Source organism: Dunckerocampus dactyliophorus, chromosome 12 (genome assembly GCF_027744805.1).
Source record: "Dunckerocampus dactyliophorus isolate RoL2022-P2 chromosome 12, RoL_Ddac_1.1, whole genome shotgun sequence".
Taxonomy (NCBI): Eukaryota; Metazoa; Chordata; class Actinopteri; order Syngnathiformes; family Syngnathidae; genus Dunckerocampus; species Dunckerocampus dactyliophorus.
In genome coordinates, this window is record NC_072830.1 from 14453468 (window position 1) to 14476645 (window position 23178).

General features: G+C 40.7%; 2 protein-coding genes across 2 annotated transcripts; both read right to left on the reverse strand.

Annotated features, from left to right (window-relative positions):
• Positions 1-5676: 5676 nt before the first annotated feature.
• LOC129191342 (extracellular calcium-sensing receptor-like) lies at positions 5677-11523 on the reverse strand. The gene is made up of 10 exons (XM_054794589.1): positions 11361-11523; positions 11193-11275; positions 10771-10950; positions 10451-10639; positions 9881-10369; positions 8224-8433; positions 8024-8147; positions 7767-7960; positions 6179-6460; positions 5677-6099 (listed from the first exon to the last, which is right to left on the reverse strand). The coding sequence occupies exons 1-10, from the start codon at positions 11521-11523 to the stop codon at positions 5677-5679; spliced, it is 2337 nt and encodes a 778-aa protein (XP_054650564.1).
• A 3048-nt stretch (positions 11524-14571) lies between these two features.
• On the reverse strand, positions 14572-23178 carry LOC129191343 (extracellular calcium-sensing receptor-like). Its single transcript, XM_054794590.1, has 11 exons — positions 23034-23178; positions 22810-22901; positions 21761-21940; positions 21492-21680; positions 20230-20483; positions 19965-20169; positions 18474-18683; positions 18125-18248; positions 17861-18054; positions 15083-15372; positions 14572-15005 (listed from the first exon to the last, which is right to left on the reverse strand). Exons 1-11 carry the CDS (start codon positions 23176-23178, stop codon positions 14588-14590), a joined length of 2301 nt encoding a protein of 766 aa, XP_054650565.1. The 3' UTR covers positions 14572-14587.

The window sequence follows — 23178 nt, forward strand, 5'->3', positions numbered from 1 at the left end:
TTCAGTAAAATGATGCAAAGTGTTACTGTTAGCCTTGGCCAAGGTTCCGTTGACATTTATCAATATGCTACAGGTAAAATGAAATTATAGCACTTAAAATATTTCTACTTCAGAAATATGATGCATGTTTTTTTCATTTTGATAATAATTTAAAATTTTTGGTAACTTTGTTTAGCAATAGTAGAGTTCATGTGGTAGCACAACGGCATCTTATATGTATCATAATTGTCATTATGTCCATTTCTTACTGATTTCACTTTCACTAGGTAAATAAAAAACTTGTATTGATTTTTAAAGTCAAACTATTTTTAATAATTTTTTAATTATTTTAATGATCAAACTACAGTACATAAGTAAAGTTGTTTTGTTGGCTACTCCACCCATGTTTGTGTAGATAATAACTGTATTACATATTTTATATAAGAATACATTTGTGTTTCTTGTGCCTTGATTTATGTCATTTTTGGAAAGATTTAATTGATTTTTACTTAAAGGGGTATCGTTTAAAATACATGAATTTGCTGATTACTATTTTGATTGATAACGTTCATGTTCTTATTAAATAGTCTTATTTTATTGCATTAAAACTACTATATAGATATATATATACTGTGTATGGTTTTTCGGCACTACTTTGTGCTCGATAGCTGATGTAATGTGAATTACTTCTGTCTTGGATCAATAAAATGACATATGGCTCAGCGAAGCGGCGTCTACGGATGCAGTGCTTCCTGTTTCCCAGCCTGCTTTGCTGTACTGTCGTTGTAAATAGCCACTAAGTTACATGCTTAGAGCTCACACAGTTATCGGTTATTCTGCGTTATTCGTTGGTAGTGTCTTGTCTGTTGTTATCGACCTATTACGTTGCTGTGTGATGGTTATTTAGCTCTTTCTTCAAAAACACCGTGATTAAAACTAGTGTGTGGAATGGTAACCCCCGCGATTTCGACAGGAAGTCCTGTGTGTGCGCTATTATTACGCTGCTTTGTAAATTTAGAGTTACCTTATTCTCACAGACTTGTGAGCAACACAGTCTGAACTTCATGGAGCAGCAAGATCAGCAGTGTTGCAAATTTGCAACCTCGGCGTTAAAAGCTATGTATCGGCTTTCATTGTAGATACCAATGTTTGCCGATATCGCCTAATATCAGACATCCCTATAAATATATATATGTATATAAATATATATAGCGATAGAGATATATATTTGTTGGTTGTATCCTCCATTTTCCCTGTTGCCATGGTAATATGATCTTTAATATGTATCCAGATCATTGATATCTTGGACAACAAGCACTCTTGCCTACATTTAGCTTAACATAGCTTTTACCATTGGTGCACAAGTGCTTTGTCTCTTTCCCTGCTTCCTCAAGTCTCGTGATTTCTTGGCAATGTCAGCGTTGTGTTTTGTCAGATGCTAGTCGTTTGTGCTTCCCTGCTTCTGATATCTACCTCCACCTTGTAGGAAGTTGGCAATCTGTTTCTTTGTTGAAGGAACATCCATTCCATCTGGTTCTCCTCTGTTTTGGACTACCCTATCTATTGACCTCAGAGCCCTGTAAGGATCACTTTGTTCATTTGTGCATTCTGTTCCATCATCAGCATTATCCTTCAATAGCGCCTTGATATCATATCAGAATGTTCATATCATTGCATAATGCTCTATTTTCATCCATGGGGTTTTCAACCTCCTTAAGAGCAGCGTACAGATACAATAAAGCATATAAAACAAAACATAAAATGCTGTGTTGTTGTGTTGGAGATGAATAAAGTATCTACTGTATCTATCCATCTCACACCGACTACCAAAAATGTAGGCAGATGTAGACCTTCTTTTTCTTCTTCTTGTTTATGGCAGGTCGCAACCAACGTTTAGGTGCATACTGCCACATACTGTACCGGAATGTAGGTGCGTTGCTCGGATGTCGATGCGTTCTGCACATGCACAGTGACAACACGGTAGTCACACTCTTCCATCATGGAAAACCCGCGATGACTTTCAAGTTAAAGGCGATCGATTTGGCTGTCAGAGTAGGAAACATGGCTGCTTTGCGTAAGCTTAGACGGTGAGACGGAGACATCAACATGAAAAGCTGATGCAAGGCAAAAAGACAGTAAAAGCTTTCAGCGGTAAGAAAAGCAGGTAGCCTGAACTGGAGGACGTGCTTGAAGACTGGATAAACACACAGAGAGCAGACGGCCGAGGTGTTTTCACTGTGCAGATCCACCAAAAGCCAAAGCAATCGCCACCGAACAGAAGATTGAAGACTTTATAGGTGGACAATCGTGGTGTCTCAGTTTTATGAGATGAAAAGGACTGTCCATCAGGGCTGAAGGCTAGACTACTGCCAGATGAGGAGGATACCAAAAGCGACACGGAAAGCGACACCCAAAGAGAGAGAAACCGAGAGAGAGATCGACTATTTGTGTGACAAAGTAATTATGACGCTCTTCAAGCCTGACATGGAAGAGGACGACTTTAGTGGTTTTAGTTCTCAAAATGACAGCGATGAATGACTTTCCTCGTAGGCTACTCTTATTTATGTTACGCACTAGGCACTGTTTAACTGTCGTAGCCATGTACTGTTTTGAAATTTCTCTAGCAGAAATGTTTAATTAGCTGTGTACTTGTGCCATGTTTTACACTGTTTAACACTGTTTTGCACTGTTTGGTGAGCACTGTTTGGGGAAAAAAAAAAAACATTTATTTTATTAAAAATCTTTCTGTGTAACATCTTTCTGTTCACTAAATATCCTGTTTTATGACTTGCACACCTGCGGCTTATACACCGGTGTGGCTTATATAAGAACAAATCTGTTTTTTCCTCTAAATTGAGTGGGTGCGGCTTATACTCCGATGCGACTTGTACACCAGAATTTACGGTAGTTGAAACTTCCAGCATCATCAACAGACCTCCTGCCATGTACGTCCTCCCCGGTCGACAGCAAGGGAAAAAACTGTTGATCCAATGTGTGATTGTGTGTGACACTTAAAGACGACCATTTACACTTGTATCCTATTCTACAATATAATAGTGATACAACAGTTAGCATGCAGAAATATTGTGGAAAAAAATCAATATACTGTAGTACCTCGCATAACGTAAACCTCCTTTTACGTAAATTTCGCTGAACGTAAAGAATTTATGTAAAGTTTTTGCATCGTATTACGTAAGAAATTCCATATAACGTAAAGCGTCAAGTCGGTGCAAGTTCAAAAATTCGATTTGAATAGCTCGCACGACAGAGAGGGAAACATTTTCCATGACTAACAGAGTACACTTGGTGTACGCATTCTGACGCTTCAAGCTCTCATTGGCTGATTATCGGGGCACCGGCCTACACTCTCATCTCATTGGCTGACTTATACAGCGCGTACATGAGTTTGTGTGAGAGACAGGCTTCTCCCTTCAACCTCCCTTCCTCATCGTAGTCGCCCTTAAACTAGTTTGCATGGATTGAAATCTCTTCTTGAATATTTTGAAGAGCCAAAGGGGTGAGTTGGGGAAGATCTTGGAACGGATTAGGCTATTTACATGTATTTTACGCTTCGTATAACGTAAAAACCCTATAACGTAAACGTTCTCGGAACGGATTATTTACGTTGTAGGGGCGTCTACTGTATTAATTTTATGTGCTAGCAAGAGTGTGTGTAATATATGACTATGCTAATATATAGCTAATATGTTCTTTCAATGCGTTGATGTTGTCTGGCTCACTATGATGCCACAAAGGAGAGGAGAACATGAAAAAGGATCAATATCTGTTCAACGTATTTTCAAAGATCACAGCCAACTATATTGAAGATGTCCAAAAAGGAATCAATGTGCTTCCGCCTTCTAGTGGACAATTCATGGAAAGTCCATCCTTACTATTTCTGAGTAATTCATCAAGCTGCAGCTGTTCATAGTTCATAGGCATTGTTGGTCAACGAATGGATTGCACTACAGGCTAAAGGAAACTTTTGTACAGTACTCTAGTATCGCAACCCGAGTACTGTATACTAATATCACAGTTCTGTCTTTGTCTTTTTGGAATCTGATTGAAGACATGTTCAGGTTGATTTTGACCTTTAAAGTGAATAAACAACTACAATGCAAGTTAAAGGTGCATCTTAATACATTTCAATATTGGGCAAAATTTATTTGAGTTCAGGTCTTCAATTCAGACTAAGACCAACAAAAGGCTCGAGAAGTTTTTGTTTGGGCAGTCATCTGCTGCTTAGAGCACAATATTGAAGTTTTTGACCATTTTTCTAATTTTATGAGCTACTGAAGTTGGAGTTTTTATTAAATGGAAGCTTTAATCATGAAAATTAAGAAATAAAAAAATTAATTACAGAAATTCTCTATACAGTGAGTTTTTAAATGAACTGATAAAATGATGTAACCTTTTAAAGATACAGTCTTATAATGTATTGGGATGCACCCGTATTTAACAATGGGACATTGTGGCTTCCTGTAAATGCAAATCAGAACTGTCTACAGTCCCCCGACACACTGGGTGACGAGAACAAGTACAACAAACATTGAGAGTTGTGTACATAAGATGAGGAGATGCTGTAAAATGTTCCCAAACTACTGTAGAGGGAGGAAGGACAGGACATCAGTGATGGGGGCATTTATTGACGCATACTTTCTATTGTGTGCCTTCATCCTTTCCTCTTTCTCTTTCTTCCAGCCTGACTCCACATCATCCACATCCTGTCAGCTATGGGGACACTTTGACTTGAATGTCCAAGTAGAAAGATCTGCCACATCCAAACAACGCAGCTGTATAATAAAACAGGAGAATATTTTCCATGTGTATTTATTTCTGTGTTTTTCACATGGACAGCTGTTGTTTTACTATTATATACAGCAAAGAGTAACACAAACTAATAGTGTATAAGACATCACTTGGTCAAAAACAACATGTTATCGTCGCATCACAATCTACCATATTTAGAGAAAGAATAATATACAGTCATCCCTCGCTACATCACAGTTCGAACATCGCGCCCTTGCTCTACAAAATTAATGAATTAATGAATGATCGCTGTTTCGTGGTTGAATACGGCCTACTAATAGTAAAAACGATATAAATATAAAGCATTCAGAAGTCGTGATATGAAGTGTAATACAGTATCTGTGACTTGTGCTCGCCTGTGTGAGCAGCAGGTTAGCAGTGAAGGCAGTGGCCGACAGCAGCTCCTGTGTGAATGTTCACTGTATATGTTCTCTGCTTGTTAATAAAGCTATTGAAGTGCATCGTGAGACTGTCGTTGACCATAAACAGCGGCAGTAGAGTAGCATTCTTCACTGGTCTCTAGGTGTCAGTGACGTTACATTGATGAGACAATAGCCACCGCAGCAGCTGTCAATGCTAGCATGTGAGTCTATCTTATTTTTATGTCTCAAATGGCTTACTTTCTATTATTATGTTTACTATATTGGGTAATACAAGTGTAAAGGTGATTATAGGGGTGTTGTTTCATGTCTACAGGGCCCTAATAATGTTAAAAACCACATTTAGGAGGTCATAAAAAGATTTTATATGCTATGTAATTACGAAAATATTCCATTTATTAATATTGAATCCGACTTTGCGTCAGGTCTGGAACCAATTAACCGCGATAAACAAGGGACGACTGTATTTGTCATACATGACACGTATACTGTTAGCTACAACAATTTGCTACCTGGCCATCATGTGTTTTTTGGTATTTCTCTCAGGCCTGAAAAGAATGATAAAACACTTAGGAGCAAAAATACAGAATAGTAAGCCATAACTGGAGGCCAGAATTGCAAAGATCTCCACGGCGACTGCATACTTCCCAGGCGAGCTGACGTAAGCGGGAACAAACGCCACCCAGACGGCACAGAAGATGAGCATGCTGAAGGTGATGAGCTTGGCCTCGTTGAAGTTGTCAGGAAGGTTCCTGGCAAGGAAGGCCAGGAGGAGGCAGGTGCAGGCCAGCAGGCCGATGTAGCCCAGAACCAGAGAGAAGCCCACCACAGAGTCCATGGCACACTTCAGAGTAACTTTTAACCCGGGGGTATCAAAGTCTGGTTTAGGGTCAGGGGGGCTGAGGGATAGCCAAATAATGCAGATGATGATCTGGTTGAAAAAGCAGTGCAAAGTTAACATGTGGACAAAGTCATCATTTCGTCATGATTACTTGCATTTGCAGCCTGACCTGTATGGAAGTAAACGCGCACACGCTCCCTCTCTGTTGGCCCGGACCAAACCACTTCATCAAGGCTTCAGTGCCGGGCCGGGCTGAGCGGAACGCTGCCAGAACCACTATGGTTTTTACTTGGAGGCAGGACACACTGAGTACAAAACTGATGCCAAAGGCGGCCTGCTGGAAGCGACAAGCCCACACTGATGGACGACCGATGAAGAGCAGCGAGCACAGGAAGCAGAGTTTAAGCGACAAGAGAAGCAGGAAGCTCAGCTCGCAATTGTTGGCTCGGACCTAAAAGGGAGACAGAAGTTATAATGATTGTGATTATAATGATGATTTTATTAGGGATTAGGGAATTATTAGGGATCATCTAAGACAGGGGTGTCCAAACTTTTTCCAGGGGGCATAGTGAAAAATAAAATAAAAAAGATTTCCACTTAAACTGTATCTTATCTTTGGTATAGTTGAAAAAGCCTATTATTAGTATCAAGTTGGTTTTTTTTCCCCATTTTCCTTTTTTTTCCCAAATTTTTCAATTTCCTTCTTCAATAATCAAAGTAAATTTTTTCTTTTTGTAATATTAGGACATTATAATATGAAGAATAATAATTAATAATTATTCAATAATATTATATTATTGATATTATAGTATTAATAATAATTAATAATTATATTTATAATATATGTATAATATTTTGACATTTTGACATTATTTGGACAATATTATAACTTTTTTTTTGCAACCTCATTTTCCAAACATTAAAGCTTTATTTTGTTTTGTTTGTTTCTCATAAAAAAATAACACATTCTTGCCTTAATATTTCAATAGCAAACGCATTATTTTTCCTCACAATGTTACAAGTTTATTCTCGTAAAATTGCATTTTTTCTAGTTTCTATTTTATATATTTTTCTCTATTTTAACTTTCTTCTTGTAAAATTTTCTTGTAATTATGACTTTATTCCCATTATATTTAGACTTTATTCTCATAACATTAGAACTTTTTCCGCAACCTAATGTTCCAAAAATTACAACTTTATTTGTTGTTTTGTTTGTTTATCATAATATCATGGCTTTTTTAAAAATATATTTTTTGGTTTAATATTTCATCTCACAATATTATGTCTTTTAAAATTACTCCAGATTTTTCAATTTTGCTGTTGGTTTTTTGTTTTCTTTAAATTATTTTTTTTAATTATATTTTTGGAATGTTTCGGGGGCCAATAAAAAAATAGCCGCAGGGCGCAAACGGCCCTCAGGCCGCACTACGGACACACCTTGTCTAAACAATGTTTGATTATTAATTCTGTATACTGTAATTTGCGTGCATTTTTATTGGAAAAACATTAATATATTTATTATTATTTTTATTGTTTTGACTCGTCTTTCCATGGGTAGAACTCTCTTTCTCAAAGAAAGGAAAGGACGCCGTTAATACACTGCCTGTCATAGCAATCCCAAGTAACTACACAGCATGGACCCCACAATCTCATTAGACACGTAATACAGGAAGTGCATCATAGAATGTCCTTATAAGGCAGGCAACACTAAGGCAGGCAACATCTAACAAGAAGAAACATTTGAAGTGTCCTCTTACCACAGGTGTGTGTCTGAAGTAGAGAAAAACCACAAAGACAGCAGTGGTCACCATGGTGCCAGACACAGCTACTGTGGTGAGGGTGATGCCCAAGGTCTCATTGAAGGACAGAAAGTCCAGATGGCGAGGAATACAAGCTGTTCTACCCGCATTGGACCAGAACTCCACTGGACAGTGTTCACAGTTGGGTGAACCTGATACATATTAAGGATCATATTTATCAGGCACAGTTACTATAAGCCTTCATGATCTCTCACCAGTTGTATTGCTGATCTCCCCATCAGCACACGGGATGCAGTCAAAACAGCAAAGAGGTTCTCCTTTCCTGCTGGCCACCCTGGTGCCAGGAGGGCAGCTCTCACTGCAGACTGAAGTAGGCACCTATAGAAGGTGAAATCATACGCTCATGAACACAGTGTGTGAGTCATAGTGAGACGTTTGTGCCGTTTTGAGGCACCTGAACGGATCCTGTGCTCCACTGGACAGCTGTGTCGTTGAGATGGACATCATAGCCGTCTACATGGCCGATCAGGACAAGTTTTAGGGAGCCTTCGGGGGTTTTCTGCCAGTTGACCAGGTCGTATTTTGCCGGTACGTCGCTCCCTTGGAAATAAAGCCTTTCCCCCTGCGGCGTGGTGAAGTTGACGTCGTTCAAGTGCTGCAGCAGCTGAAAAACATCAAAGTAACTGTTGACTTATAAATTATCCGGGTTTGGGTCGCGGGGGCAGCAGTCTCAGTAGGGAAGTCCAGACTGCCCAGTCCCAGGTCACCTCTTCCAGTTCCTCCAGGAGGCCACTGACGCGTTCCAGGCCAGCTGTGAGACATAATCCCTCCAGCATGTCCTGTCCTAGGTCTGCCCAGGGGCCTCCTCCCGGCTGAACATCTCACCACGGAGGCGTCCAGGACGAGATGCCTGAGCCACCTCAACTGCCTCGTCTCGATGTGTAGGAGCAGCGGCCTATTCTGAGCTCCTCACCTTATCTCTTAAGGTGAGTCCAGCCACCCTTCGGAGGAAACGCATTCCAGCCACTTGTAGCTGCGATTTTGTTCTTTCGGTCACAACCCAAAGGTTATGGCCATAGGTCAGGGTGGGAACATAGATCGAAGGGTAAATTGAGAACTTTGCCTTTCGGGTCAACCCTCTCTTCAACGCACGGTCCGGTACAGCGACCGAATTGCTTAAGACTCATGCCAGCACGGAGTTGAGCCCGCTAGGGTGACCAGACTTCTCCAGCTTACGCGGTCTTGGCAGCGAGTGGGGGCCTACGCCGGCAACTTGTTGATCTGCTGGAGGTCTTGATCGAAAACATCAGACCAACGCGTATGAGGACTTTTCAAGTTGGCTGACAGAGGACGTGTCCTAGTCAGTGAACACGGCGCCAGGCAAAGACGAACTGGTTGGTTCTTTGGTGGAAGGCCTCACTAGAGACGTGTTCATACCACCGCACACTCAAAATGTCTCTGAGGGCGCAGGACTCAAAGCCATGGATCTTAGACGCCGTGCTCCTGCAGTATGGCCAGGTCTCTGCCCCATAAAGAAGCACTGGCAGGACGGCAGCATTGTAGACCCAGAGCTTGGTGCGATGGGAGATGTCATGCCTTCTCCAGAGAAGTCTCCAGAGACTTTTTATCACACCAGCAGCCAGTCCTTGCCGTCTGTTTACCTCAGGCAGTATGTCTCCAGTGTTTGAATGTGAGTGTGAATGGGTGTGTAATGTGTAATTGCAATATTCCAGTGTGTTTGCTCAAGTATTCTTTAATTAAAATAGAAGCCTAGTTCACAACCGGCCACCAGTCTACGTGCAAAAAAAAATACAAGAAAGGCACGGAGGGTGCGTGTGTGAGATTCTGATTTTCGAGCCGTGCGCCACACATGCACCGAACATACGTAATTTCATACGTTCTCCACGCGTGTCGAGATCTTACACCATGGTCACCACAACTACGTTCTCCACGAACAAAAAAAATTTCGCCATTTGGGGAATGGCAAAATTCAAACAGCCCAAAAATCTTACGTCCTGTTGTGACCTCGTCTTTTTGTAAGGCCAGCGCCGGTTCTCTAATAGAATGTAAACACCAGTGTAATGTCTTCAAAACAAATGTACTGTATTTACCTCAGCAGGTTTGACATGTTTGGTAGAGGAGCAGGTGGAGCTGCCGTCCCTGGAGGTCGTGCTGGGGCAAGCTAGACGGTTGTGGATGGCGTGAGCTGCAGCGTAAACAGCCAGATAGACGTTATAGGCCTGTCGTAGCTGGGAAGTGTCGGTAAAGAGGTTGTCCACCCCTTTCAGCGACTCCTCCCCACTGCAGAGGGGCAATGAAGTCCTCTGCTCAGACGTGTTTGTGCTTGGTGGTGGTGTTGATGCGGAGTCTTCAGCCTGAGGTCTACATGCAAACTCTTGCTCCCAGAATTCCATCAAGAAGTCATCATTGGGACGACGTGATGGAGTCAAACTTCTGACATAATTCTCAAATCCGACGATAGGCGAGCTACGTATAGCCATGCCGAGGACTCCGCTCGCCACTTTTGAGGTGACAGGATTTTGGAGGAGGTTACCACTGGTGCTCCAAGCCTCACTGGCTAGGAACTGTCTGTCGGTCACCTGGAGTCAACATATACAATACAGGGACATTTTAGCAAGTTTGGTTTCAGTGCGTTAGTCGCATTGTATCATGCATCTTACGTTCATCTCGGCCAGTTGCAGAAGCACTTCCCTCACATCTGTGTACCAAGAGAAGACGAGGATGACTTTGGCAGTCGATTCTTTAATGGCAAGGGCTGCTCTTCTGGCGTCACTCGCAATGTTTTGCCTCCTTAGAGTCTCCACAAAGGCCAGACACACACCCGACCCCTGGGTCTCCTCCTGGAATACCTGAAAGGAACAAAAGGAGACAACTCTCAACCACAATAATAAACATACTGTCATGCATACATTGTCAACCAAAACTTGTCATTATTACTTTCGTAAAGCCAGGATTTAATGCGTGTGATAAATGAAATCACCTTAACTGCCACCAGACCGTAGTCATTGTTTGCCACCACCGCGCCGATCCAGGTCCACTTGAAGTGTATGGCGAGCCTGGCGATGGCCCGTGCTTGGTAGATGTCGCTGGGCATGGTTCTGAAGAAGTTTGGAAACTGCCGCCTGTCACTCAAACAAGGGCAGCTCGACTGGTAGCTCATCTAATACGACACAAATTTCATTAGTGCACAAATATAGTATACTGTATTACATTTTGCATACATTTTGCACAAAATTTGGGGATTGGATGCAAGAAAGCAATGCTGTATAATTGCAGCTGTATCATACTGACAAACAATAAATATTATCAGCACCTCTCAGTATGTTGCAGTGCAGTTCTACACAGCATTATTATCTTCCATAAGGTCAATTTTGTGATGCATTCAATCTAGAAAGAACTTACTAAAGGCACAGAGAGTGGGCTCAGGACTCTGGAGAGGATCATGGCTGTTTTTGAAGAAGCCCCACCGATGATCAAGGGAACACCTGATCGGACACGATCATATCAACTATATATAAAAAAAAAAAAGCTGTATGACAGATGTCAGTATACCTTTCCCATCTTCAGAACTGTCATCCGCTGGGTTGCAGCTGCCGCTGTCGCCGCTCACCAGTGAGAGGGCGGCCTGCGTGGCCCAAGGGTGCAGGGCGCAGCTATCACGGATGTGGTAGCCCAGGTTGACGCCCGGTAACAAGGTGGGGTCCTGGTTGATTTCCTCCACGGCGAACACCATGGCGTAAATGTACTGTAATGGGAGATGCTCTAAACTATAAGAAGGAGAGAGAAAGCAACAGTCAATGGACAAAGATAATAGTGCTGATTTTGTGTCAACTGCCTAAAGTGTATCGTAATGAGAGATGAGAATTTTTGATATGGCTTTTGTGTTGGCTCTGATTATCTTCAGGGAAACACGACCATAATAGCAGAGATGTACAATAATCATTACACGGTGCATTCCTTGTAGCGTGGCTCATCAGTGAAGTCGTGGTCTATGGCGGGCGGGGTGTAATGGATGTGAAAGAGCCCGCCGATGACGATATCTCCATCCTGGAAAAGCCCCCGGTTGCCGGGTGTTCCCCACCGAGAACAAGTCAACGTGTGAACCACCTGCAGACCCACCCTGAGGCCCGGCTGTCTGCTCACCAGCCCCACCAGGAGCACCAATGTGGCTGAGGAGGGCCACCGCCGAGTGGAGAACCAGGAAAGCCCAGACATGGGTGAAATGTTCTACCGACAAAAACATCAACAGACACATCAACAGCCATGACTGCAAAAAAAAAAGCATCATTAAGTATCATATGTGTGAATATTAATGCACATGATACGCACTCGAGCAACAAATGACTTACATCTTCTCAGCGCCCGCCTCCTCCTCTTCCTTGCAATGCTGCTCTATTTGTAAGTGTTGCAAACGGCCCAGGGCAAAAAGACGCTCCAGCAAATAACCTTCTCCCAGTTGTGGAGCAAAAACATCAAGGCAGGCAGGTGTGTTTGTCAAGATGGCAGAGACAACAAACTGAGGAGCCCATCTGGTGAATGATGACCAGTGTGTGTCTTAGTTGTTTTTAAATGGCAACCAGTTGGCCATCATGCAACCATTCTAGTAACCAATCATACAGTAAATGGTTACAAGTGTGGAAGTATTAAGAGCACAGTGGTGTATGGATGGCATGTCTTCTTCTTCTTCTGGCTTCCTGTCTGTGTTGACTTGCAACCTTGGTGAAGGTGAACAAGCAGCACAGAAAAGGGATGAATGGATGGTAATATTATGACTTTATTCCCATAATATTCAAACTTACTGTAATTCTAACATAATTGTCCAAAAATTACAACTTTATTTTGTTTTGTATAACAATTTTAAATATGTAGGATTTTATTTGATATTTTAACTCTAATGCTACTAAATTTATATTATTTTTTTTATCATAATATGCCAAGTTTATTCTCGGAAAATTGTGCTTTTTTTCTCATTAGAATATCACTTTTTTCTCTGCACATTTTGACTTTATTCTCATAAAATTAGTTGTTTTTTTGCATTTCTGCTGCTGTTTTTTTCCAACTATTTCAACTTGTAATTTTTTTTGTAATTATGACTTTATTCCATAACATTATAAGTAACCCTAACCCTAACCCAACTTCAGTTTCCAAAAATTACGACTTGATTTGATGTGTGTTTCTCATAATATTACAAATAAAATCATTTTTTCTTTAATGTTTCAACTTTATGCTACCATTATTTTACCTCATAATATTACAACTTTATTATTGTAAAATTCTGACCTTGTCTTGTGAGATTGCAACAGGTTTCTCTTAATATTTTGACTTTATTTTTGTAAAATTACTGCTGATTTTTCCATTTGTAGAATGTTCCGCGAGGTAATAAAAAAAACACAGCCACGGGCTACAAATGGCCCCCAGGCTACAATTTAGACACCCCTGGGTTAATTTGGGACCCTAAAACTTCCATATCTGTCACTAAGTGCCCCGTACCTTCCTCTTGCTCAATGCAACTGGGATGGACTGAGCTGGACAAAACCCTCACAGGCCTTACTTCTATTCCAGAGTTGAGCTTATTGCGAAACACATTTTTCTCAACTGTGGAAACATGAATTGTATTTTGACAACCGTTCCCGTTCATCAGGTCTTCTGGTCATATTCTGTGTCCCTGTTGCCGAGGGTGTCAATCACAGCTGTAGTGACTATGTTGTTAGGTTAGGTCGGACACCAGAGTTTAAGGACGCAGAGAAGTCCTATCGCTTCCTCTGCCTCATTTATTTCCAACTAAAGCACTTCAAATGGATAGAAAGGGGAATGAACCTTAAATTAGCCTTCCAGACCCATGTTACCATATCCTTGGCTCGCTTGTGGAACTGTGATGCAGCTGATCAGTACTTATCTAACTATGTAACGATCACTATCTAACCCAGGGGTCACCAACGTTTTTCCTTGTGAGAGCTACTTTTCCAAAATGAAAATGGCCAAGAGCTATGCATTTTTGTAACATTTATTTTCAGAGCTTATTTTAAACCCAAACAAAGCGAATATGCTTGTTTTACCAGAACATTAACAAAATGCTGGTGTCCACAACTCACATTTTGTATTTCAGAATGCATTTCTTTCTACTGTTCTTTCATTATTAACTGAAAACCTGAATGAAAAGCAGGCTTGCGGGCACCTCATGTGGTCGTGGGGGGCTACCTGGTGCCCGCGGGCACCACGTTGGTGACCCCTGATCTAACCAAAGGCATAAATTCACAGAGGTTCTCGCAAGTTACTCAACATGTTTTATTATGCCTAAAATAATCTCTCTTCCATAGGTTTTAATGGTGCAAAAACAACTTTAAAATCTAAGAATTAAATGATAGAAATAATGTCTCTTCTGTATGTGAAAATATGAAAAAAAAAATTAAAATGACAAAATGACAAATCATCACATTTTCAGCACTTTCTAAAAAAACAAACAAAAAACAGTCCTGCTAAAACAGGCCGTTTGGTCTCCGTGGTCATTACTGAACAAATAAGACTTAACACGCAGTATGTTGAAGTTTGTTGATGTTATTGTATGTTAAGCCACAAACTTAAGGCATGTATAGTCAGCCATACAATGAAGACAAGTTGAGTGAAAAGTAAATGTTAATGGTATGACGTTGCCATCTAGTGGTCATTAACGATACTTACAACTACTTTGGGCATTGCAGTTAGCACAACAGCTCTAAGAAGATGATAAAGCAGTAGTGTTTTATTACTATTATTATTATTATTATTATTATTATTAGCAGAAGCTGAAAATGCAGGCACTATCTGCCCATCAGGTATTTCCTGGTGTTTTTTTCAGGCCGAAGGACAATGATGAAACATTTTGGTGCAAAAATACAGAAGAGTAAACCATAGCTGGAGGCGAGGATGGCGAACACTTCCACTGCAACAACGTACTTCCCGGGCGAGCTGACGTAGGCGGGAACGAACGCCACCCAGACGGCGCAGAAGATGATCATGCTGAAGGTAATCAGCTTGGCCTCGTTGAAGTTGTCCGGAAGTTTCCTGGCCATGAAGGCCAGGAGGAGGCAGGTGCAGGCCAGCAGGCCGATGTAGCCCAGAACCAGAGAAAAGCCCACCACAGAGTCCATGGCACACTTGAGGGTGACCTTGGACCCTTGAAGACCCAAATCATGGCCAGGAAGTGGCGGGCTGAGGGATAACCATATGGCACAGATGCTCACCTGAATAATGTTGAAATAGTTATTATAACACTTTAACATCATATATCATATCATAATACAATATAATATAACATCCCCACCTGGATACAAGTAAACAAGCCAATACTTCCTCTCTGCTGCCAAGGACTGAACCACTTGATCAGGTTTTTAGAACTGGAATGACTTGAGCGGAAGGCCACCAGAACCACCACAGTCTTAACGAGGAGGCAAGACAGGCAGAGGACAAAACTGACGCCAAAGGCGGCCTGCTGGAAGCGACAAGCCCACGCTGATGGACGACCAATGAAGAGCAGCGAGCACAAGAAGCAGAGTTTCAGCGACAAGAGAAGCAGGAAGCTCAGTTCGGAATTGTTGGCTCGGACCTAAAAGTAAAAAAAAAAAAAGAAACTGAGAGGAAAGTCTGTGGTATTTTGGATGGGTCACCAACCACCCAAAATAATGAATAATATTGAATTGACTGGATGGGTCGTCACTTGTTGCCAGGCACAATTTGTCACTAATAAACTTAATAAACCATTCAAGCTCACTTTCCTTTTTGGAATTTTGCCCATCATCCACAATCCTTATGTGAGTCATGAACACACATCTTTGTCTTTTCTGTGCATCGTATAAATATATTAAAAAAAAGCTAAAAAGACGCAGCTAAGGATGCACGTAATGGGACACACCCATTCTGCCGATAAAACCTTCTGAAAAAAAAATCCAAAAAGCGCCAACAAGGCTCCATTTGCGTAATGTGACCAGCATATTAACCAAGCTACAGTGACATTGTTATTATTATTATTAACCTTGTTACGCCAAAGAACTACTTTACCAGCATAGTGACACCTCGCCACACCACACCGGCCAGCTACGAGCTGGCTAGCAATTAGCTTCACCACACACTCGCCCAGAGCGCGTTAGCGTCTTGCTTACAGCACATCAGGCCACTACTGGAAGGTAACATATTAGAGCTTCCGCCACTGCTGCTGTGATTTTGTTTTTGAGTTTGGAAAAGTTAGCGCTAGGTGTAGCGTTCCTTTCTATGTTGCTATGTGAAATCAATGTGCTTAAAATGACCAAAGTACAGCAATATACGATTCTGTATATACAAGTATTACATGTTATCATGAATGTACTTAATGTACTATAAAACCTTGTTGGAGGTTTTTGGAGGTGATTTAATAGTGGTCTTTGTAGGCGGAACAGATGTGCCACATGATGTGCATTAATTAGCTGCCTCTTTTAGCTGTTTTTATATCTTTAGAATGCACAGAAAAGAGAAAGACGTGTGTTTGTGTCTTACGTAAGGATTGTGGATGATGGGCAAAATTCCAAAAAAGTACACTTTTCCTTTAAGCCAGACAACACTGCTGCACAACACAATTTAAAAATGACAGGGAGAGATGGCAGCCAAGTACTCAGAAAACAGCACTAAAGGACTGGGAGAGATGTTATTTTAAATACATTAATCCATTAACACATTCATTCTGAGTAAGCAATTTATTTAAAGTGAAATAGGCTGTTCATCAGCTGATCTAAAGTTTAAGAGCACAGCCTTTAAAAACCAAAATCATGGCAAAAATGTGGAGTGAATGTCAGTCAAGGCCTCTCACAGCGCGCCATTCCTCAGCCGGAGGATCCCATTGGCTGTCCATCAACACACGGGACCATCCTCGGCCCAAATGGAGGTTGTTACTGGTGCCGAGTGCAGTCCAATAACCATCAGACACCATCTGCCAGAGAAGACTTTTAAGAAGAAAAAAGGTCTTCAAAGTCCTCGTCTCCTTTAAGGCCACAAAATTGCCCCTTTGGAATTTGCAGGAGAGCCAAACATGGGACAGGTGGAAGAAAGTTTTATTCTCTGATGAGGAAATATGCAACCTTGACGCTCCTGATGGCTTCCAACGTTACTGGCATGACAAGGAGATCCTACCTGAGATGTTTTCCACACGGCAGAGTGGAGGGGGCGCCATCATGATCTTTCAATGGAACAATGGAGCTTCAGCTTGTGCAGGGGCGTCAAACAACAGCCGACTACGTGGAGATCCCATGACTGAAGGCCCTCGTCTGTGTGTATTGTACTGTCTGTATTCAGAGGAATAAGCTCACTTTTTTGGAACATCCTGTGTGTCCCGCTGATGAGAGCATTTAGGGATGGATGGCTAGGAAAGTTTACAAAAATGGACATCAGTTCCAGACAGTGGATGCCCTCCGTGAAGCTATCTTCACCACCTGGAGCAACATTCCCACTACCCTCCTGGAAACACTGGCATCAAGCATGCACAAACCCATTTTTCAGCTGATTAACAAGAATGGTGCAGCTGACTCCTTTTTTTTCAACATTTTATTTCTATTTTAGTGGGGTTTGTTTGTTTTTTTTTAGCTATGGTCTTAAACTTTTGATCAAGTGATGAACAGCCTATTTCACTTTAACGCTTGTTTGCAGTAAATTGCTTACTCAGATTTTGTTTTGTCTCACTCCCATTTCTTCTTTTGCATTTCGCTCTACTACTGATCCAACAGTGCAAAATGCAATTCTTCAACTGGTCTTAACATTTTGATCAGGAGCGTATACTGCATGTTCAGTGAAGCTGCAATTTAAAATGAAAAGGACTATAAAAGAGAATACGCAGCCAAACAGCAAGAACCTACACTGTAGGCTGGACATGAGGCAGATAGAGTAGAACTAATCTAAAAGCGGGTAGGTTCTGGGAACGTAAATACAGTTTATCACACATCCACACAGTCACAGGGTTACAGGCCCGAGTAGGTGCTGCTGTTTCGATTAGCAACAGAGCTGGTAACACAGTAGTTCCCCCACAAGGCACTGCCCCACTGGCCCGTCCATCCAAAGAAAATGCAGCCTACCATGGGTGTGTGTCTGTAGTAGAGAAAGACAACAAAGACGCCGCTGGTCACCGTGGTGCCAGACACAGCCCCCGCAGTGAGTGTGACGCCCAACGTCTCATTGAAGGAGAGGAAATCCAGCTGACGAGGGACGCAGGCTGTCTTCTCAGCGTTGGACCAGAACTGGACTGGACAGCGCTCACAGGAGAGCGAGCCTGTGAGACAAAAAAAATGAGGTAAAATTGAGTGAACGCGCTGAAGACGTCCTGTGTTGTTTTTCCTCACCAGTTGCATTGCTGAGCTCCCCGTCTGCACACGGGATGCAGTCAAAGCAGCAAATAGGTTCTCCTTTCCTGCGGGCCACCCTGGTGCCAGGAGGGCAGCTCTCACTGCACGTGGAAGTGGGCACCTATAGAAGGTCAAATCAATCTTAACATAAACAGCAAACTTGTTATCACCTCCTGCCATGCAGGTCATGCTTTCAAAGAGGGATTATCCAAAAGGAAATTTTCACAAAATTGTCTGGGTGGGTAGGGGCATAGGCCGGGGAAGAAGCCATCAAATGTCGGTGCAGATCCGGATCAAACGGTGGGATATACTGTATAGACAAAACACACAAATAAAAATGTCTGACCTGACTAGATCCTGTGCTCCACTGGATAGCCGACTCGTTCAGATGAATGTCATATCCGTCCACGTGGCCGATCACAGCAAGTTTCAGGGATCCCTCGGGGGTCATCTGCCAGTTGACGAGGTCGTACTTAGCCGCCACGTCGCCCCCTTGGAAGCGCAACACATCCCCGTGCGGGGTGGTGACGTGCGCTTTGTTCAAGTGCTGCAACAGCTGAAAGCATCAATTTGGTTTCAAAGATGGTTGACATTTTTGAGAAGATAATTGTGTGGAGGTCAAGTGTAAACAAAGGAAGGAGCCCCTCTTGTCAGGAGTCACACAGGTGGCCACTAGGGGGCCCCAAACACAAGCATAGGAAAGTAACCTGCCATTCAATCCGTTACACGAAATGTACATGCAGTAACAACCTTATTGGAATGAGACCACCACCCAATGTTAGCTTTATGCCACAGCCGTTCTAAATCACCAACACCTTGCTAATCACTTTTTATATTTATTTAAAATACATACAGTAGAAGCTCCATGAATGAAATGATATATTTCATGCTAAAACATCATTAATTCATTGGCAAAAAAAAAGGCAAATTATCTTATTTCTTGATTGCAGCCTTGAACAGAAAGAACATTTTTCTTGTGTGGAAAAAAAAACTTTTTAGTAGTTTCAGTTATTTTGCCAAATGAATAACAATTTTTGTTTTGTTTTAAATCCTAAAATGTGTCAATGTTCTTGTTTTTATGTCTATGCTACAGTAAATGCTATACAATCTCTCTAATACCATAGCTCACCACACCATGCCAATTTTATTTACAAAACACTTTAACAACAACCACAGTTTAAAAAAACACAGTCAAAATAAATAAAACATAGGAAAAACGTAAAAACGTTAAAATAGATTTGCGAAACACGAGTAAAGACATTCTAAATATAAAAATGTTATATTTATGTATCTAATTATTTTATAAATAATACATTTCTTCAATGTTTTCAAATGAAATAAACCTATGATATTTAAATAAATATTTATTTACTCAAAATAATCCATTTATTAAATATTTTAAATGAAAATACACCTATTAAATGTATTAAGTTCAAATACATTTATATATCGATTTACATTCATATATGTTATGATCAAATATAATAAAACACAAACACAATGTATTTGTGGAGACATAATACTATTAATACTACTATTACTGCTAATTATAATAGATAAATAATCACAAAATATGTTTTGGAAATTGGTATGAATATGTTTTAGGTTATTATTTATGTTTGTGTGTTTGACGATTATTAGTGTTGTGACGTATTATTGCCTTCTGTTTTAATTCCAGCGTAATTGTATGGGAAAAAAATTGAATATAATTTCCACTTATGGTACAGTATTATATTTTTCTTTTGCAGAAATAGAGATGTGGCCTATCAGACTGAAAATGTGTATCTATGAGTGATATACTGTAGAAACATGGCAGGTGTATTTGTGCTGTGTTCACCTCGGCAGGGTTGATGTGACTGGGAGAGGAGCAGGCGGTGCTGCTGCTGTCCGTGCTCGGGCAGGCGAGGAGGCTGTGGAGGGCGTGAGCTGCAGCGTAAACAGCCAGATAGACGTTATATGACCAACGGAGCTGGGAGGTGTCAGTAAGAAGATGCTGCAGCCCCTCCAGGGACTCTTCCCCGCTGCAGAGTGGCAGTGACGCTCTCAAAACTGATGGCTTGTCAGAGGAGGAAGTGGAGGCGTTTGATGGATGCTCTGACCACCTCTTGAGTGATGACGAGCGCGATGCCGGAGACTCCAGACTACAGTGAAATTGTTTTTCCCAGAATTCTCTCAAGAAGTCATCATCGGGGCGCTGAATGGGGTTCAAACGTCTGAGATAACGTTCAAATCCAGGTATGGGAGCGCTCTGGATGGCCACGCCAACAATTCCACGTGCCACCTGAGCGATGGCGGCATCTTGGAGCTCATGATTGGTACTCCAAGACTCACTGGCCAAAAACTGTTTGTCTGTCACCTAAACATGGAAGACACAAGAAGGAATTGTGTGAATATTCTAACCTCATCCAGGTTATTGTATCCAGGTTATTGAGAAAAATGATTAGACCATCCTTGTTTCTTCAGTTTCTTGCTCATTTGAGTGCCTGATACGACTAAAGGTGCCTTTGCTTGGACAAATATAACAATGACAACAAAAATAGCGTTAATTCATGAGTTACATTTTTTGGCAGTACAAAGCTATAGCTATAGCTGGCAAAAAAAAAACAAACAAAGTTGGAATTGTTTTTAAATTAGGTTGTTGATAAAGTTACAATATTATGGGAATAGGCTCAAAATATTATGAGAATAAAGTGTTACAAGAAGGAAAATTTACAGGAAAAAGTGTAAAATATAAAAAAACAACAACAAAAATAAAAAAACAGCTATAATTTTATGAGAATAAAGTCAAAATATTAGGAGAAAAATATCATATTGTTCAGAGAAAAAGTCGCAATTTTACAAGAATAAACTCATAATATTATGAAGAAAAATAATGTCATTTTAGTAGCATAGAGCTGAAATATTGAAGAAAAATATGTAATTTTTTAAAGTCGAAAAAATATTAAAATTAAACAAAATAAAGTTGTCATTTTTGGAAAATTTGGTTGTTATATACGTATATATATATATATATATATATATATATATATATATATATATATATATATATATATATATATATATATATAATATATATATAACATATATAATATACATATTATATTATGTGGAGAATTAAGTCATTTGTGAATAAAGTCATAATATTACCAGAAGAAAATTTATTTAAGAAGAAAGTTGACATTTTTGGAAAATGGGAAAAAAGAGAGTAAACTTGATACTAATAATAGACTTTTTCACCGATATGACAACTTCTTAGCATATCTACATGTGTTGCTTTACAAAATATCAAAATGGCAAAGTTGCATCCTTTCATTTTTCACGTCAGAAAACCACATTTTATAGCGTTTCTCGCTGTTTTGCTTACATTTCTCTTGGCCAGTTCTAGAAATATCATCTTCACATAGCCAACCCATGAAACAATCAGAATCACCCTGGCCTTAGCAGCTTGAATGGTGCTTGTTGCACGTTTGATATCCGCCTCACTGTATTCCTGGTGGATGATGTGGATGAATTCCACACACACGCCGTTGCCTGTAATCTCCCGTTGGAATACCTGCAGCATGCAACACAAACATCCCAACAATGAGTCACACGAGACAAAACACAAGGAGGCAACACAAACAAAGCATGCACCTGTAATGCTAATCGACCGTAGTCGTTGTCGCTAACCACAACTCCCACCCAGGTCCACTGGAAGCGAATGGCCAGCCGTGCAAAAGCCCCTGCTTGGTAAACATCACTGGGGATGGTTCTGAAGAAGTTGGGGAACTTCGTTCTGTCGCTGAGGCAGGGGCAGCTGGACAAGTAGCTGATCTGAGGTTAAAAATACGCAGCTTTCATTTGTCATTAAAATGCTTCGCAGCCCGGGGATGTTTTTTTTTATTGGCCCGAGGCACATTCTGAAAAAATATTTAAAATAAATAAAAAATAATAAAAATAAAATCAAAAAAGAAATAAAAAATGGAAAAATCTGCAGTAATTTTACATGAACACAATTTTAATATTATCAGGACATACAATTTCATTTTAGTAGCATAAAGTTGAACTATTAAAGAATTTAGTTTTTTTATACAGTAAATCAAAATATTATGAGAAGCAAAACAACTGAGCTGTAATACTTGGAAAATCAGGTTGCGGAAAAACTTAAAATATATGTTATCATAATTATGTCATATGTTATCTTATGTTATATATGTTATTATAATTATGTTATCATTATGTTATCATGTTGCTAAACAGCCTATTTCAGTTTAATTGTTGTTTTCAATAAGTTACTTTTTCAAAATGCTTTTTGTCTCACTCCCCCTTCTTGTTTTGCATATTGTAGCTCTACTTAAAACCTCATTAAGATCCAAATGTGCAAAATGCAAATTCTAGCATTTTTTCAAGTGGTCTTGAGATTTTGATCAGGAGTGTACCAGGCATTAAAATGGATCAATAAACTGAAGGAACAAGGGTGGTCTAATAAGTAAAAGCAACAGCAAAAAAGGAGAAAAAAAAGTGCCAAGAGAGAAGATGATCCTAATAACAGGCTTTTTCACCGATATGACAAGGCTTAGATGCAGTTTCATCTAGAAATATCTATGAAATATGACTTTCCTTTCATTTTTCACTATGTGGCTCTTGCCGGAAAAAATGTGGACACCCCTGTTTTATTGCAAAGTGCTCCTATTGAAACTCACAATAGGCACAGAGAGTGGGCCCAGCATCTTGGACACGGTAAGGCTCGATGTGGAGGAGGCAGGACCAATGAGCAAAGAAGCAGACTGAACACCTAAACACAACATTTACAGACCTCCGTTACTTTTTGTTTTTTACCGACAAATATGCATCCCACTCCATCACCACATACCTGCTCCTGCTTTCCTCGCTGTGCGCCCATAAGATGTCGAGGTGGTTAAGTCACAGTGGTTTGTGTCCCCTGCGGTTAAGGACAATGCAGCCTGCAGAGCCCAAGGGTGCCCCACACAGCTATCGAGTATGTGGTAGCCCAGAGTGACTTCCGGTAGAAGGGTGCTGTTAGCGTTGATTTCCTCCACCGCAAACAACAT

Bases quoted from the DNA above. Each gene is read 5' to 3' on its own strand.
- LOC129191343 (XM_054794590.1), bottom strand. From the start codon at position 23,178: ATGTTGTTTGCGGTGGAGGAAATCAACGCTAACAGCACCCTTCTACCG. The intron at 22,902-23,033 runs GTGACTTAACCA...TGTTGTGTTTAG, and splicing joins CGCAGGGGACACAAACCACT to GTGTTCAGTCTGCTTCTTTG. The intron at 18,249-18,473 runs GTCAGACATTTT...GACCTTCTATAG, and splicing joins GGAGCACAGGATCTAGTCAG to GTGCCCACTTCCACGTGCAG.
- LOC129191342 (XM_054794589.1), bottom strand. From the start codon at position 11,523: ATGGTGTTCGCCGTGGAGGAAATCAACCAGGACCCCACCTTGTTACCG. The intron at 10,951-11,192 runs GTAAGTTCTTTC...GTGTCGTATTAG, and splicing joins GCCCACTCTCTGTGCCTTTA to ATGAGCTACCAGTCGAGCTG. The intron at 10,370-10,450 runs GTAAGATGCATG...TGTTGACTCCAG, and splicing joins TGCAACTGGCCGAGATGAAC to GTGACCGACAGACAGTTCCT.